This window comes from Taudactylus pleione, unplaced genomic scaffold (genome assembly GCF_031769625.1).
Source record: "Taudactylus pleione unplaced genomic scaffold, aTauple2 ptg001318l, whole genome shotgun sequence".
Taxonomy (NCBI): Eukaryota; Metazoa; Chordata; class Amphibia; order Anura; family Myobatrachidae; genus Taudactylus; species Taudactylus pleione.
The window spans coordinates 477,197-490,773 of NW_028285718.1; the positions used below are offsets into that span (position 1 = coordinate 477,197).

A 13,577-nucleotide genomic window follows, 5' to 3' on the forward strand; every position below is an offset into this window, starting at 1 on the left:
GGGTGTGAAACGTCAGTATAAGACCAACCCTTTCCTCAGGGTGTGAAAGTCAGTATAAGACCAAACCTTTCCTCAGGGTGTGAAACGTCAGTATAAGACCAAACCTTTCCTCGGGGTGTGAAACGTCAGTATAAGACCAAACCTTCCCTCGGGGTGTGAAACGTCAGTATAAGACCAAACCTTCCCTCGGGGTGTGAAACGTCAGTATAAGACCAAACCTTCCCTCGGGGTGTGAAACGTCAGTATAAGACCAAACCTTTCCCTCAGGGTGTGAAACGTCAGTATAAGACCAAACCCTTTCCTCAGGGTGTGAAACGTCAGTATAAGACCAAACCTTCCCTCAGGGTGTGAAACGTCAGTATAAGACCAAACCCTTTCCCTCAGGCTGTGAAACGTCAGTATAAGACCAAACCTTTCCCTCAGGGTGTTAAACGTCAGTATAAGAGCAAACCTTTCCCTCAGGGTGTGAAACGTCAGTATAAGACCAAACCTTTCCCTCAGGGTGTGAAACGTCAGTATAAGACCAAACCTTTCCCTCAGGGTGTGAAACGTCAGTAGAAGACCAAACCCTTCCCTCAGGGTGTGAAACGTCAGTATAAGACCAAACCCTTCCCTCAGGGTGTGAAACGTCAGTATAAGACCAAACCCTCCCTCAGGGTGTGAAACGTCAGTATAAGACCAAACCCTCCCTCAGGGTGTGAAACGTCAGTATAAGACCAAACCTTTCCTCAGGGTGTGAAACGTCAGTATAAGACCAAACCTTTCCTCAGGGTGTGAAACGTCAGTATAAGACCAAACCTTTCCCTCAGGGTGTAAAACGTCAGTATAAGACCAAACCCTTTCCCTCAGGGTGTGAAACGTCAGTATAAGACCAAACCCTTTCCTCAGGGTGTGAAACGTCAGTATAAGACCAAACCCTTTCCTCAGGGTGTGAAACGTCAGTATAAGACCAAACCCTCCCTCAGGGTGTGAAACGTCAGTATAAGACCAAACCCTTTCCTCAGGGTGTGAAACGTCAGTATAAGACCAAACCCTTTCCTCAGGGTGTGAAACGTCATTATAAGACCAAACCCTTTCCTCAGGGTGTGAAACGTCAGTATAAGACCAAACCTTTCCTCAGGGTGTGAAACGTCAGTATAAGACCAAACCTTTCCTCAGGGTGTGAAACGTCAGTATAAGACCAAACCCTTCCCTGAGGGTGTGAAACGTCAGTATAAGACCAAACCCTCCCTCAGGGTGTGAAACGTCAGTATAAGACCAAACCTTTCCTCAGGGTGTGAAACGTCAGTATAAGACCAAACCTTTCCCTCAGGGTGTGAAACGTCAGTATAAGACCAAACCTTTCCTCAGGGTGTGAAACGTCAGTATAAGATCAAACCTTTCCCTCAGGGTGTGAAACGTCAGTATAAGACCAAACCTTTCCTTCAGGGTGTGAAACGTCAGTATAAGACCAAACCCTCCCTCAGGGTGTGAAACGTCAGTATAAGACCAAACCTTTCCTCAGGGTGTGAAACGTCAGTATAAGACCAAACCTTCCCTCAGGGTGTGAAACGTCAGTATAAGACCAAACCTTTCCCTCAGGGTGTGAAACGTCAGTATAAGACCAAACCCTCCCTCAGGGTGTGAAATGTCAGTATAAGACCAAACCTTTCCTCAGGGTGTGAAACGTCAGTATAAGACCAAACCTTTCCTCAGGGTGTGAAACGTCAGTATAAGACCAAACCCTCCCTCAGGGTGTGAAACGTCAGTATAAGACCAAACCTTTCCTCAGGGTGTGAAACGTCAGTATAAGACCAAACCTTTCCTCAGGGTGTGAAACGTCAGTATAAGACCAAACCTTTCCTCAGGGTGTGAAACGTCAGTATAAGACCAAACCTTTCCTCAGGGTGTGAAACGTCAGTATAAGACCAAACCTTCCCTCAGGGTGTGAAACGTCAGTATAAGACCAAACCTTTCCCTCAAGGTGTGAAACGTCAGTATAAGACCAAACCCTTTCCTCAGGGTGTGAAATGTCAGTATAAGACCAAACCTTTCCCTCAGGGTGTGAAACGTCAGTATAAGACCAAACCCTTTCCTCAGGGTGTGAAGCGTCAGTATAAGACCAAACCTTTCCCTCAGGGTGTGAAATGTCAGTATAAGATCAAACCTTTCCCTCAGGGTGTGAAACGTCAGTATAAGACCAAACCTTTCCCTCAGGGTGTGAAACGTCAGTATAAGACCAAACCCTTTCCTCAGGGTGTGCAACGTCAGTATAAGACCAAACCTTTCCCTCAGGGTGTGAAACGTCAGTATAAGACCAAACCCTCCCTCAGGGTGTGAAACGTCAGTATAAGACCAAACCCTTTCCTCAGGGTGTGAAACGTCAGTATAAGACCAAACCTTCCCTCAGGGTGTGAAACGTTTGTATAAGACCAAACCTTCCCTCAGGGTGTGAAACGTCAGTATAAGACCAAACCTTTCCCTCAGGGTGTGAAACGTCAGTATAAGACCAAACCTTCCCTCAGGGTGTGAAACGTCAGTATAAGACCAAACCCTTTCCTCAGGGTGTGAAACGTCAGTATAAGACCAAACCCTCCCTCAGGGTGTGAAACGTCAGTATAAGACCAAACCCTTTCCTCAGGGTGTGAAATGTCAGTATAAGACCAAACCCTTTCCTCAGGGTGTGAAACGTCATTATAAGACCAAACCCTTTCCTCAGGGTGTGAAACGTCAGTATAAGACCAAACCTTTCCTCAGGGTGTGAAACGTCAGTATAAGACAAGTTTATATCATCAGGTGCAGCTGTTGTTACTCTGGAATGAGACACAGCTCTGCTCTGCTCTCTCCATCACATACAGCTCTATCCAGAGAGCAGCTTTTTCTAGTATAGATTACTGAGAAACAGCCGACTGATATGAAGACATGAGTGAAAAGCTCAGAGAGAAGCAAGGAAGTTACTGTATAGATATGAGATAGATAGATAGATAGATAGATATTAGATGGATATGAGATAGAGAGATAGATAGATATGAGTTAGATATGAGATCTATCTCAAATCTATCTAATATCTATCTCATATCTAACTTACATCTATCTATCTATCTCAGATCTATCTAATTATCTATCTATCTATCTATCTCCATATATTTCTATCTATCTATCTCATATCTATCTATCTATCTATCTATCTCATATCTATTTCTCTCTCTCATATCTATCTATCTAATATCTATCTATCTATCTATCTCATATCTATCTATCTCATATCTACCTATCTCATATCTATTTATCTATCTATCTCATATCTATCTATCTATCTATCTCATATCTATCTATCTATCTATCTATCTATCTATCTATCTATCTATCTATCTATCTCATATTTATCTCATATCTATCTATCCATCTATCTATCTCATATCTATCTATCTATCTATCTATCTATCTCATATCTATCTCATATCTATCTATATCATATCTATCTATCTATCGGATAGATAGATATGAGATAGATAGATAGATATGAGATAGATATGAGATAGATAGATATGAGAGAGATAGATAGATATATATGAGAAAGATAGATATGAGACATATATGAGATATATATGAGATAGATATATATGAGAAAGATAGATATGAGATATATACGAAATATATATGAGAAAGATAGAGATAAGATAGATAGATATGAGTAGTGGCGTCACAAGGGGGGTGCGGTTCGCACCTGGGTGTCACCCGCCGAGGGGTGACACCTAGGTGCAGACTCTTCCTCAGTGACAGGAGCCGGGTGCTGCACTGTAGCACTGCAGGAAGGTACCTCCTGCACCCCCGCTCTCCCCCAAGGGTTCAAGCTGAGAGGCCATGCCCCCTGCCCACGTGGCCACTCCCCTGCCCACGTGGCCACGCCCCCTTTTCGGCACACAGCGTCCCTCCCCGCACCTAGATAGATATCCATATTTCTATCACAAATAAACATGGCATCTCCTATTTATATTAGTAAGTGGAGATAACTAGATAATAGAATATAACTATTAGTCATAAATAGGAGTAGGACCTGGAACTTTGGAAGGGGTCTACTATCTGCACCCAGAGGAGGTGGTCACTATACATGAGCACATGATTGTATGACCAGTGACATGCCTGATGGCCTTCGCCTGGTACCTCCTTGTGTCCCCTATTACATAAGACTGGTGTCGCTCACCTGTAAAGCGGTGCTGCATTGTGGAGACGCGGTTCGCCGCCTGCACTGAGCAGCAGAGGTGCAGTAGAGTGAACATGACCATGATCATCAGAATGCTCTGTAGCAGGAGCGGGTACTCAAAATACTTCCCAAACCTGTAGAAAGAAAAGAACACAGTGATCATGAACAGATTGGCGGTGCTGGCACTCTGTCTGTCCCTGGCAACAAAGAGGACCATGGTCATCAGAGGCCGGAGGAGGCTATACCAGAGACCGGGTACCAGCTGTCAGGTCCTCAGCCTCATTTCTAGGGACAAATCCTAACAAACAGGTCACCGCTCATTGGTTAAGGGACCCAGAGCCATAAGTAGACTTTATGGTGCCCTGGGCCAGAAAGAGCATTGGTGATGGAATCGGTATGATTTCCCGGCGGCCGCATGGTCGAGAGTTCGAATCCTGGCAGCGGCAGGCCGACAAAACAGCAGAGCACGGAAGCCCGACAGCGCTAGAAATCCCGATCGTCCTAAGGTAAGTATCTACTAACCTAACCTAACCCCCCTAACCTTAACCCTCCTTAGGGGTGCCTAACAATAACCATCCCCCTGTGCCTAACCCTAATCCCCCCTCTAAGTGCCTAACCCTAAACCCCCCCTTCCCCGCTGCCTAAACCTAAGTCCCCCGGGAGGGTGCCTAACCCTAACCTGCTCCCGAGGGTTCCTAACCCTAACCCTACCTCCCCCTAGCCTAATCCTAACCCTCCTGGGGAGGGTGCCTAACCCTAAGTCCCCCCCCGGGAGCCCTAAACCTAACCCTCCCATCCCTCGGCTCTCTGCTGGCGGCGCCGGTATCCCTTCGATCGGGATGCCGGGCGCCGGTCTCCAGGCGTCAGAAATATGACAGGCGTCTAGATTTAGACGCCTGTCAGTTGACCCTCGCCGGGATAATGCAGTCGGGAAGCCGGCTGTCGGACTTACGTCAGCCGGCTTCCCGATTGCATCCCTTGGTGATATCCAAATGCTGCGTCCGAAGACATAGCGACCATCGGTCATGGCATCGGCCAACTGAGTAAGCCTAAGGCTACTCACAATAGCAGTCTCATCTCCGTAGCCCAGTCCAGTAGATCTGTGTCAGAAGACGGAGACACTGGCTCAGCACATCTGCACGGTCCCCATCGCCACGCCCTCCCTGCCCCCAAACGACCACAGGGTGCCACTCATGCTGCATCTTAGGGGGCATTGCGAGCGAGCTCGCAGCACAGATCCTGGGCACGCGCAGATCCCAAACCTTCGGAGATGTACGCAAACCATGGGCTGTGCTGTGAATAAGCCCCTCTGTTTGGCAGTGTGCTTTCATTCTGCGCTCTAGAAATAGTGCAATAAAGCCTATTGGTCAGTGTGGTTTATTCCACTGATAAAATACAAATATACTCTCGCTGGGTGTGGCATTTAGTGACCATCCATACATTTATTTATCAATACGCACATAGTAATGATGCCACAAAGTGCACTGACAGTAACTATAGATTATTACAACACCGCAGTGACCTTGCCGATACACAACTTGTTATGCTGGGATAAATGTAGGGACGGCATTGAATAAGCCTTTCTCTGTCCGTTCATATTTGCACATTATCTCAGCCTTATTACTGGCACGGAGATCAGAAGCCGCTCATTAATACGCTCACATTAATTCTCTGCACATTTCATGGGCTGCAATAATGTGAGGGAACAACTGGAAGTTGAAAGAAACATGACAGTTACAAGAATTGGATGTAATTAGGTGCCCCCGTGACAAGGGGAATATTTTAAACTAATCATTAAAAAAATAAAATTAAACAAAATAGAAGATGAAGAAGCGATGCTGCGTACACGTCAGCGGGTTTAATAATTACAGCGTAAATTCAGGAAAGCATCAATTTATAATACAGCCCAGGAGGCGAAATCTACTTTCCAACAGAGAAATAATGACATCTGTGTGTTGGTAAAAGTCAAACTGTGACCGTTCCAGCTGCGTGACGTCAGCTAAAACCCATTTCATTAATAATGTAACAGAAAAGGCTTTCTGGGCCCTTATAGGGACTTGGCCTAGCTGGGGGTATCAGACATAGCTGTTGTGGTAATTTTGGCATTGGTCAGCATGGGTCAAAACAGAGACTAAACCAGATCGGTGATCTATTTGTCACTGGTAATAGTTAGAGATGAGCGGTTCGGATTCTGTGGAATCCGAACCGCTCCGAACATTGGGGATCCGAGTCCACCCGAACCCTGTTCGGGTGTTCACCGCCTGACTCGGATCCCCGTTCGGGGCCGAACGGCGGCCGCCTGATGTCGGATTCTCACTAGAGAATCCGACATCAGGTCTCCTCGCGTGTAGGGCAGAGCGCAGTGATAGCGCTCTGCCCTACACAGACACAGACACACAGCCGCCAGCGGCAGCTGTGTGTTTGTTACAGCAGCCAATGAGAGTCACACAGACTCTCATTGGCTGCTGCACGGAGGGAGCCGGCTGGAGCTCACACATGAGCTCCGTCTTCCGGCTCCCTCCTCAGCGTGTGACAGAGCGGACGGCGCGGGAGCGGGGATACAGGTAAGTTTTATTTTTTTTATTTTTTTACTTGTCAAAGGTCCGGGGGCGCTACTGGGGGGGGGGGGGTCTGCACTACTGGGGGGGTCTGCTACTGGGGGGGGGCTATACTACTGGGGGGGCCATACTACAGAGGGGCCTGCTACTGGGGGGGCTATACTACTGGGGGGGGGTCTGCACTACTGGGGGGGGTCTGCTACTGGGGGAGGCAATACTACTGGGGGGGCCATACTACAGAGGGGCCTGCTACTGGGGGGGCTATACTACTGGGGGGGGTCTGCTACTGGGGGGGCCATACTACTGGGGGGGATCTGCACTATTGGGGGGCCATACTACAGAGGGGCCTGCTACTGGGGGGGGGGCTATACTACTGGGGGGGTCTGCACTACTGGGGGGGGTCTGCTACTGGGCAGGGCTATACTACTGGGGGGCCATACTACAGAGGGGCCTGCTACTGGGGGGGGCTATACTACTGGGGGGGGTCTGCTACTGGGGGGGCCATACTACTGAGGGGCCTGCTACTGGGGGGGGCCATACTACTGGGGGGGCCTACTACAGGGGGGGCCATACTACAGGGGGGGCCCATACTACAGGGGGGGCTACTACTGGAGCAGCCTACTACTGGGGGGGCCTGCTACTGGGGGAGCCATACTACTGGGGGAGCCATACTACTGGGGGGGCATACTACTGGGTGGCATGCTAATGGGGGGCATACTACTGGGGGGGCCTGCTAATGGGGGACATACTACTGGGGGGGCCTGCTAATGGGGGGCATACTACTGGGGAGCATTCAACTGGGGGCACTGCATAGTGGACCGTACTACTAAGGGGACTGCATAGGGGGCACCACTGCTGGGGGACATTGTGTAAGGGACACCGCTACTGTGGGCATTGTGTAAAAGGGTCACTACTGTGGGCATTGTGTAAAAGGGGCACTACTGTGTGTCGTAACATAAATAAGAGACACTACTTTATGGTGTAATGTGAATCAGGCCCTATGTGCGGTGTAATGCTAATAAGATTGTGCACTGTGACTCCTAGGGCCGTAGCCCACTTTGTAAACAAGTACTGTGACTCTGCTGGCCGTACCCCACTGGGTGGGTGCACTACTTTTCATTTCTGCCACTGCTGTGTGGCAATGTGTCATAGATGTGCTTTATACTGTGGTGTCTGTGTCGTTGTGCCGCTGCTTTGTCGCTTAGTAACCAGTCAGCTCACTGCAACCTTTGGCCAATAATGTTGAAAACAATATTATAAGCTGTGATATGGTCTAAATTGACTGGAAATTAATGTTATTGAGGTTAATAATACTCTAGGAAGAAAAAAAAGACCAATTTATGTGATTTTAGCTTTTTTTGTCAATTTTTGTAAAAAAATCCAAATCCAAATCCAAATCCAAAGCCAGTCACCGCAGTTTGGCAAATCCAAATCCAAATCCAAAGCCGGACGACGAATTAGAACCAAATCCAAATCCAAATCCGGCAAAAATGGTCCGGCGCACATCCCTAGTAATAGTATGTGCCCCCATCGGATGGGCTATAACGCTCTATCTCCTGCAGTAACTGTCCCTGATCAGCACTGACACACACTGGTAATAGTATGTGCCCCCATCGGATGGGCTATAACGCTCTATCTCCTGCTGTAACTGTCCCTGATCAGCACTGACACACACTGGTAATAGTATGTGCCCCCATCGGATGGGCTTTAACGCTCTATCTCCTGCTGTAACTGTCCCTGATCAGCGCTGACACACACTGGTAATAGCATGTGCCCCCATCGGATGGGCTATAACGCTCTATCTCCTGCTGTAACTGTCCCTGATCAGCGCTGACACACACTGGTAATAGTATGTGCCCCCATCGGATGGGCTATAACGCTCTATCTCCTGCTGTAACTCTCCCTGCTCAGCACTGACACACACTGGTAATAGTATGTGCCCCCATCGGATGGGCTATAACATTCTATCTCCTGCTGTAATTCTCCCTGCTCAGCACTGACACACACTGGTAATAGTATGTGCCCCCATCGGATGGGCTATAACGCTCTATCTCCTGCTGTAACTGTCCCTGCTCAGCACTGACACACACTGGTAATAGTATGTGCCCCCATCGGATGGGCTATAACGCTCTATCTCCTGCTGTAACTGTACCTGATCAGCACTGACACACACTGGTAATAGTATGTGCCCCCATCGGATGGGCTATAACGCTCTATCTCCTGCTGTAACTGTCCCTGATCAGCGCTGACACACACTGGTAATAGTATGTGCCCCCATCGGATGGGGTATAACGCTCTATCTCCTGCTGTAACTGTCCCCGCTCAGCACTGACACACACTGGTAATAGTATGTGCCCCCATCGGATGGGCTATAACGCTCTATCTCCTGCTGTAACTGTCCCTGATCAGCGCTGACACACACTGGTAATAGTATGTGCCCCCATCGGATGGGCTATAACGCTCTATCTCCTGCTGTAACTCTCCCTGCTCAGCACTGACACACACTGGTAATAGTATGTGCCCCCATCGGATAGGCTATAACGCTCTATCTCCTGCTGTAACTGTCCCTGATCAGCACTGACACACACTGGTAATAGTATGTGCCCCCATCGGATGGGCTATAACGCTCTATCTCCTGCTGTAACTCTCCCTAATCAGCACTGACACACACTGGTAATAGTATGTGCCCCCATCGGATGGGCTATAACGCTCTATCTCCTGCTGTAACTGTCCCTGATCAGCACTGACACACACTGGTAATAGTATGTGCCCCCATAGGATGGGCTATAACGCTCTATCTCCCGCTGTAACTGTCCCTGATCAGCACTGACACACACAGGTAATAGTATGTGCCCCCATCGGATGGGCTATAACGCTCTATCTCCCGCTGTAACTGTCCCTGATCAGCACTGACACACACTGGTAATAGTATGTGCCCCCATCGGATGGGCTATAACGCTCTATCTCCTGCTGTAACTGTCCCTGATCAGCACTGACACACACTGGTAATAGTATGTGCCCCCATAGGATGGGCTATAACGCTCTATCTCCCGCTGTAACTCTCCCTGCTCAGCACTGACACACACTGGTAATAGTATGTGCCCCCATCGGATGGGCTATAACATTCTATCTCCTGCTGTAACTCTCCCTGCTCAGCACTGACACACACTGGTAATAGTATGTGCCCCCATCGGATGGGCTATAACGCTCTATCTCCTGCTGTAACTGTCCCCGCTCAGAACTGACACACACTGGTAATAGTATGTGCCCCCATCGGATGGGCTATAACGCTCTATCTCCTGCTGTAACTCTCCCTGCTCAGCACTGACACACACTGGTAATAGTATGTGCCCCCATCGGATGGGCTATAACATTCTATCTCCTGCTGTAACTCTCCCTGCTCAGCACTGACACACACTGGTAATAGTATGTGCCCCCATCGGATGGGCTATAACGCTCTATCTCCTGCTGTAACTGTCCCCGCTCAGCACTGACACACACTGGTAATAGTATGTGCCCCCATCGGATGGGGTATAACGCTCTATCTCCTGCTGTAACTGTCCCCGCTCAGCACTGACACACACTGGTAATAGTATGTGCCCCCATCGGATGGGCTATAACGCTCTATCTCCTGCTGTAACTCTCCCTGCTCAGCGCTGACACACACTGGTAATAGTATGTGCCCCCATCGGATGGGCTATAACGCTCTATCTCCTGCTGTAACTGTCCCTGATCAGCGCTGACACACACTGGTAATAGTATGTGCCCCCATCGGATGGGCTATAACGCTCTATCTCCTGCTGTAACTCTCCCTGCTCAGCACTGACACACACTGGTAATAGTATGTGCCCCCATCGGATAGGCTATAACGCTCTATCTCCTGCTGTAACTGTCCCTGATCAGCACTGACACACACTGGTAATAGTATGTGCCCCCATCGGATGGGCTATAACGCTCTATCTCCTGCTGTAACTCTCCCTGATCAGCACTGACACACACTGGTAATAGTATGTGCCCCCATCGGATGGGCTATAACGCTCTATCTCCTGCTGTAACTGTCCCTGATCAGCACTGACACACACTGGTAATAGTATGTGCCCCCATAGGATGGGCTATAACGCTCTATCTCCCGCTGTAACTGTCCCTGATCAGCACTGACACACACTGGTAATAGTATGTGCCCCCATCGGATGGGCTATAACGCTCTATCTCCCGCTGTAACTGTCCCTGATCAGCACTGACACACACTGGTAATAGTATGTGCCCCCATCGGATGGGCTATAACGCTCTATCTCCCGCTGTAACTCTCCCTGCTCAGCACTGACACACACTGGTAATAGTATGTGCCCCCATCGGATGGGCTATAACGCTCTATCTCCTGCTGTAACTGTCCCTGATCAGCACTGACACACACTGGTAATAGTATGTGCCCCCATCGGATGGGCTATAACGCTCTATCTCCAGCTGTAACTGTCCCTGATCAGCACTGACACACACTGGTAATAGTATGTGCCCCCATCGGATGGGCTATAACGCTCTATCTCCTGCTGTAACTGTCCCTGATCAGCACTGACACACACTGGTAATAGTATGTGCCCCCATCGGATGGGCTATAACGTTCTATCTCCTGCTGTAACTGTCCCTGATCAGCGCTGACACACACTGGTAATAGTATGTGCCCCCATCGGATGGGCTATAACGCTCTATCTCCTGCTGTAACTGTAACTGATCAGCACTGACACACACTGGTAATAGTATGTGCCCCCATCGGATAGGCTATAACGCTCTATCTCCTGCTGTAACTCTCCCTGATCAGCACTGACACACACTGGTAATAGTATGTGCCCCCATCGGATGGGCTATAACGCTCTATCTCCTGCTGTAACTGTCCCTGATCAGCACTGACACACACTGGTAATAGTATGTGCCCCCATCGGATGGGCTATAACGCTCTATCTCCTGCTGTAACTGTCCCTGATCAGCACTGACACACACTGATAATAGTATGTGCCCCCATCGGATGGGCTATAACGTTCTATCTCCTGCTGTAACTGTCCCCGCTCAGCACTGACACACACTGGTAATAGTATGTGCCCCCATAGGATGGGCTATAACGCTCTATCTCCTGCTGTAACTGTACCTGATCAGCACTGACACACACTGGTAATAGTATGTGCCCCCATAGGATGGGCTATAACGCTCTGTCTCCTGCTGTAACTGTCCCCGCTCAGCACTGACACACACTGGTAATAGTATGTGCCCCCATAGTAAGGGCTATAACGCTCTATCTCCCGCTGTAACTGTCCCTGATCAGCGCTGACACACACTGGTAATAGTATGTGCCCCCATCGGATGGGCTATAACGCTCTATCTCCTGCTGTAACTGTACCTGATCAGCACTGACACACACTGGTAATAGTATGTGCCCCCATCGGATGGGCTATAACGCTCTATCTCCTGCTGTAACTCTCCCTGCTCAGCACTGACACACACTGGTAATAGTATGTGCCCCCATCGGATGGGCTATAACGCTCTATCTCCTGCTGTAACTGTCCCCGCTCAGCACTGACACACACTGGTAATAGTATGTGCCCCCATCGGATGGGCTATAACGCTCTATCTCCTGCTGTAACTCTCCCTGCTCAGCGCTGACACACACTGGTAATAGTATGTGCCCCCATCGGATGGGCTATAACGCTCTATCTCCTGCTGTAACTGTCCCTGATCAGCGCTGACACACACTGGTAATAGTATGTGCCCCCATCGGATGGGCTATAACGCTCTATCTCCTGCTGTAACTCTCCCTGCTCAGCACTGACGCACACTGGTAATAGTATGTGCCCCCATCGGATAGGCTATAACGCTCTATCTCCTGCTGTAACTGTCCCTGATCAGCACTGACACACACTGGTAATAGTATGTGCCCCCATCGGATGGGCTATAACGCTCTATCTCCTGCTGTAACTCTCCCTGATCAGCACTGACACACACTGGTAATAGTATGTGCCCCCATCGGATGGGCTATAACGCTCTATCTCCTGCTGTAACTGTCCCTGATCAGCACTGACACACACTGGTAATAGTATGTGCCCCCATCGGATGGGCTATAACGCTCTATCTCCTGCTGTAACTGTCCCTGATCAGCACTGACACACACTGGTAATAGTATGTGCCCCCATAGGATGGGCTATAACGCTCTATCTCCCGCTGTAACTGTCCCTGATCAGCACTGACACACACTGGTAATAGTATGTGCCCCCATCGGATGGGCTATAACGCTCTATCTCCCGCTGTAACTGTCCCTGATCAGCACTGACACACACTGGTAATAGTATGTGCCCCCATAGGAAGGGCTATAACGCTCTATCTCCCGCTGTAACTCTCCCTGCTCAGCACTGACACACACTGGTAATAGTATGTGCCCCCATCGGATGGGCTATAACGCTCTATCTCCTGCTGTAACTCTCCCTGCTCAGCACTGACACACACTGGTAATAGTATGTGCCCCCATCGGATGGGCTATAACGCTCTATCTCCTGCTGTAACTCTCCCTGCTCAGCACTGACACACACTGGTAATAGTATGTGCCCCCATCGGATGGGCTATAACATTCTATCTCCTGCTGTAACTCTCCCTGCTCAGCACTGACACACACTGGTAATAGTATGTGCCCCCATCGGATGGGCTATAACGCTCTATCTCCTGCTGTAACTGTCCCCGCTCAGCACTGACACACACTGGTAATAGTATGTGCCCCCATCGGATGGGGTATAACGCTCTATCTCCTGCTGTAACTGTCCCCGCTCAGCACTGACACACACTGGTAATAGTATGTG

The 13,577-nt window shown here is 49.2% G+C and overlaps 1 protein-coding gene across 1 annotated transcript in view; it reads right to left on the minus strand.

The window, feature by feature from the left end:
- Positions 1–13,577, minus strand: part of LOC148443173 (solute carrier family 66 member 2-like) — a 140,212-nt gene that overhangs the window by 97,929 nt on the left and 28,706 nt on the right. Inside the window, exon 3 of the mRNA XM_088463124.1 lies at positions 4,184–4,317. Within this exon, the coding sequence (XP_088319250.1) occupies positions 4,184–4,317 (134 nt within the window). The remainder of the gene's footprint in view (positions 1–4,183; positions 4,318–13,577) is intronic.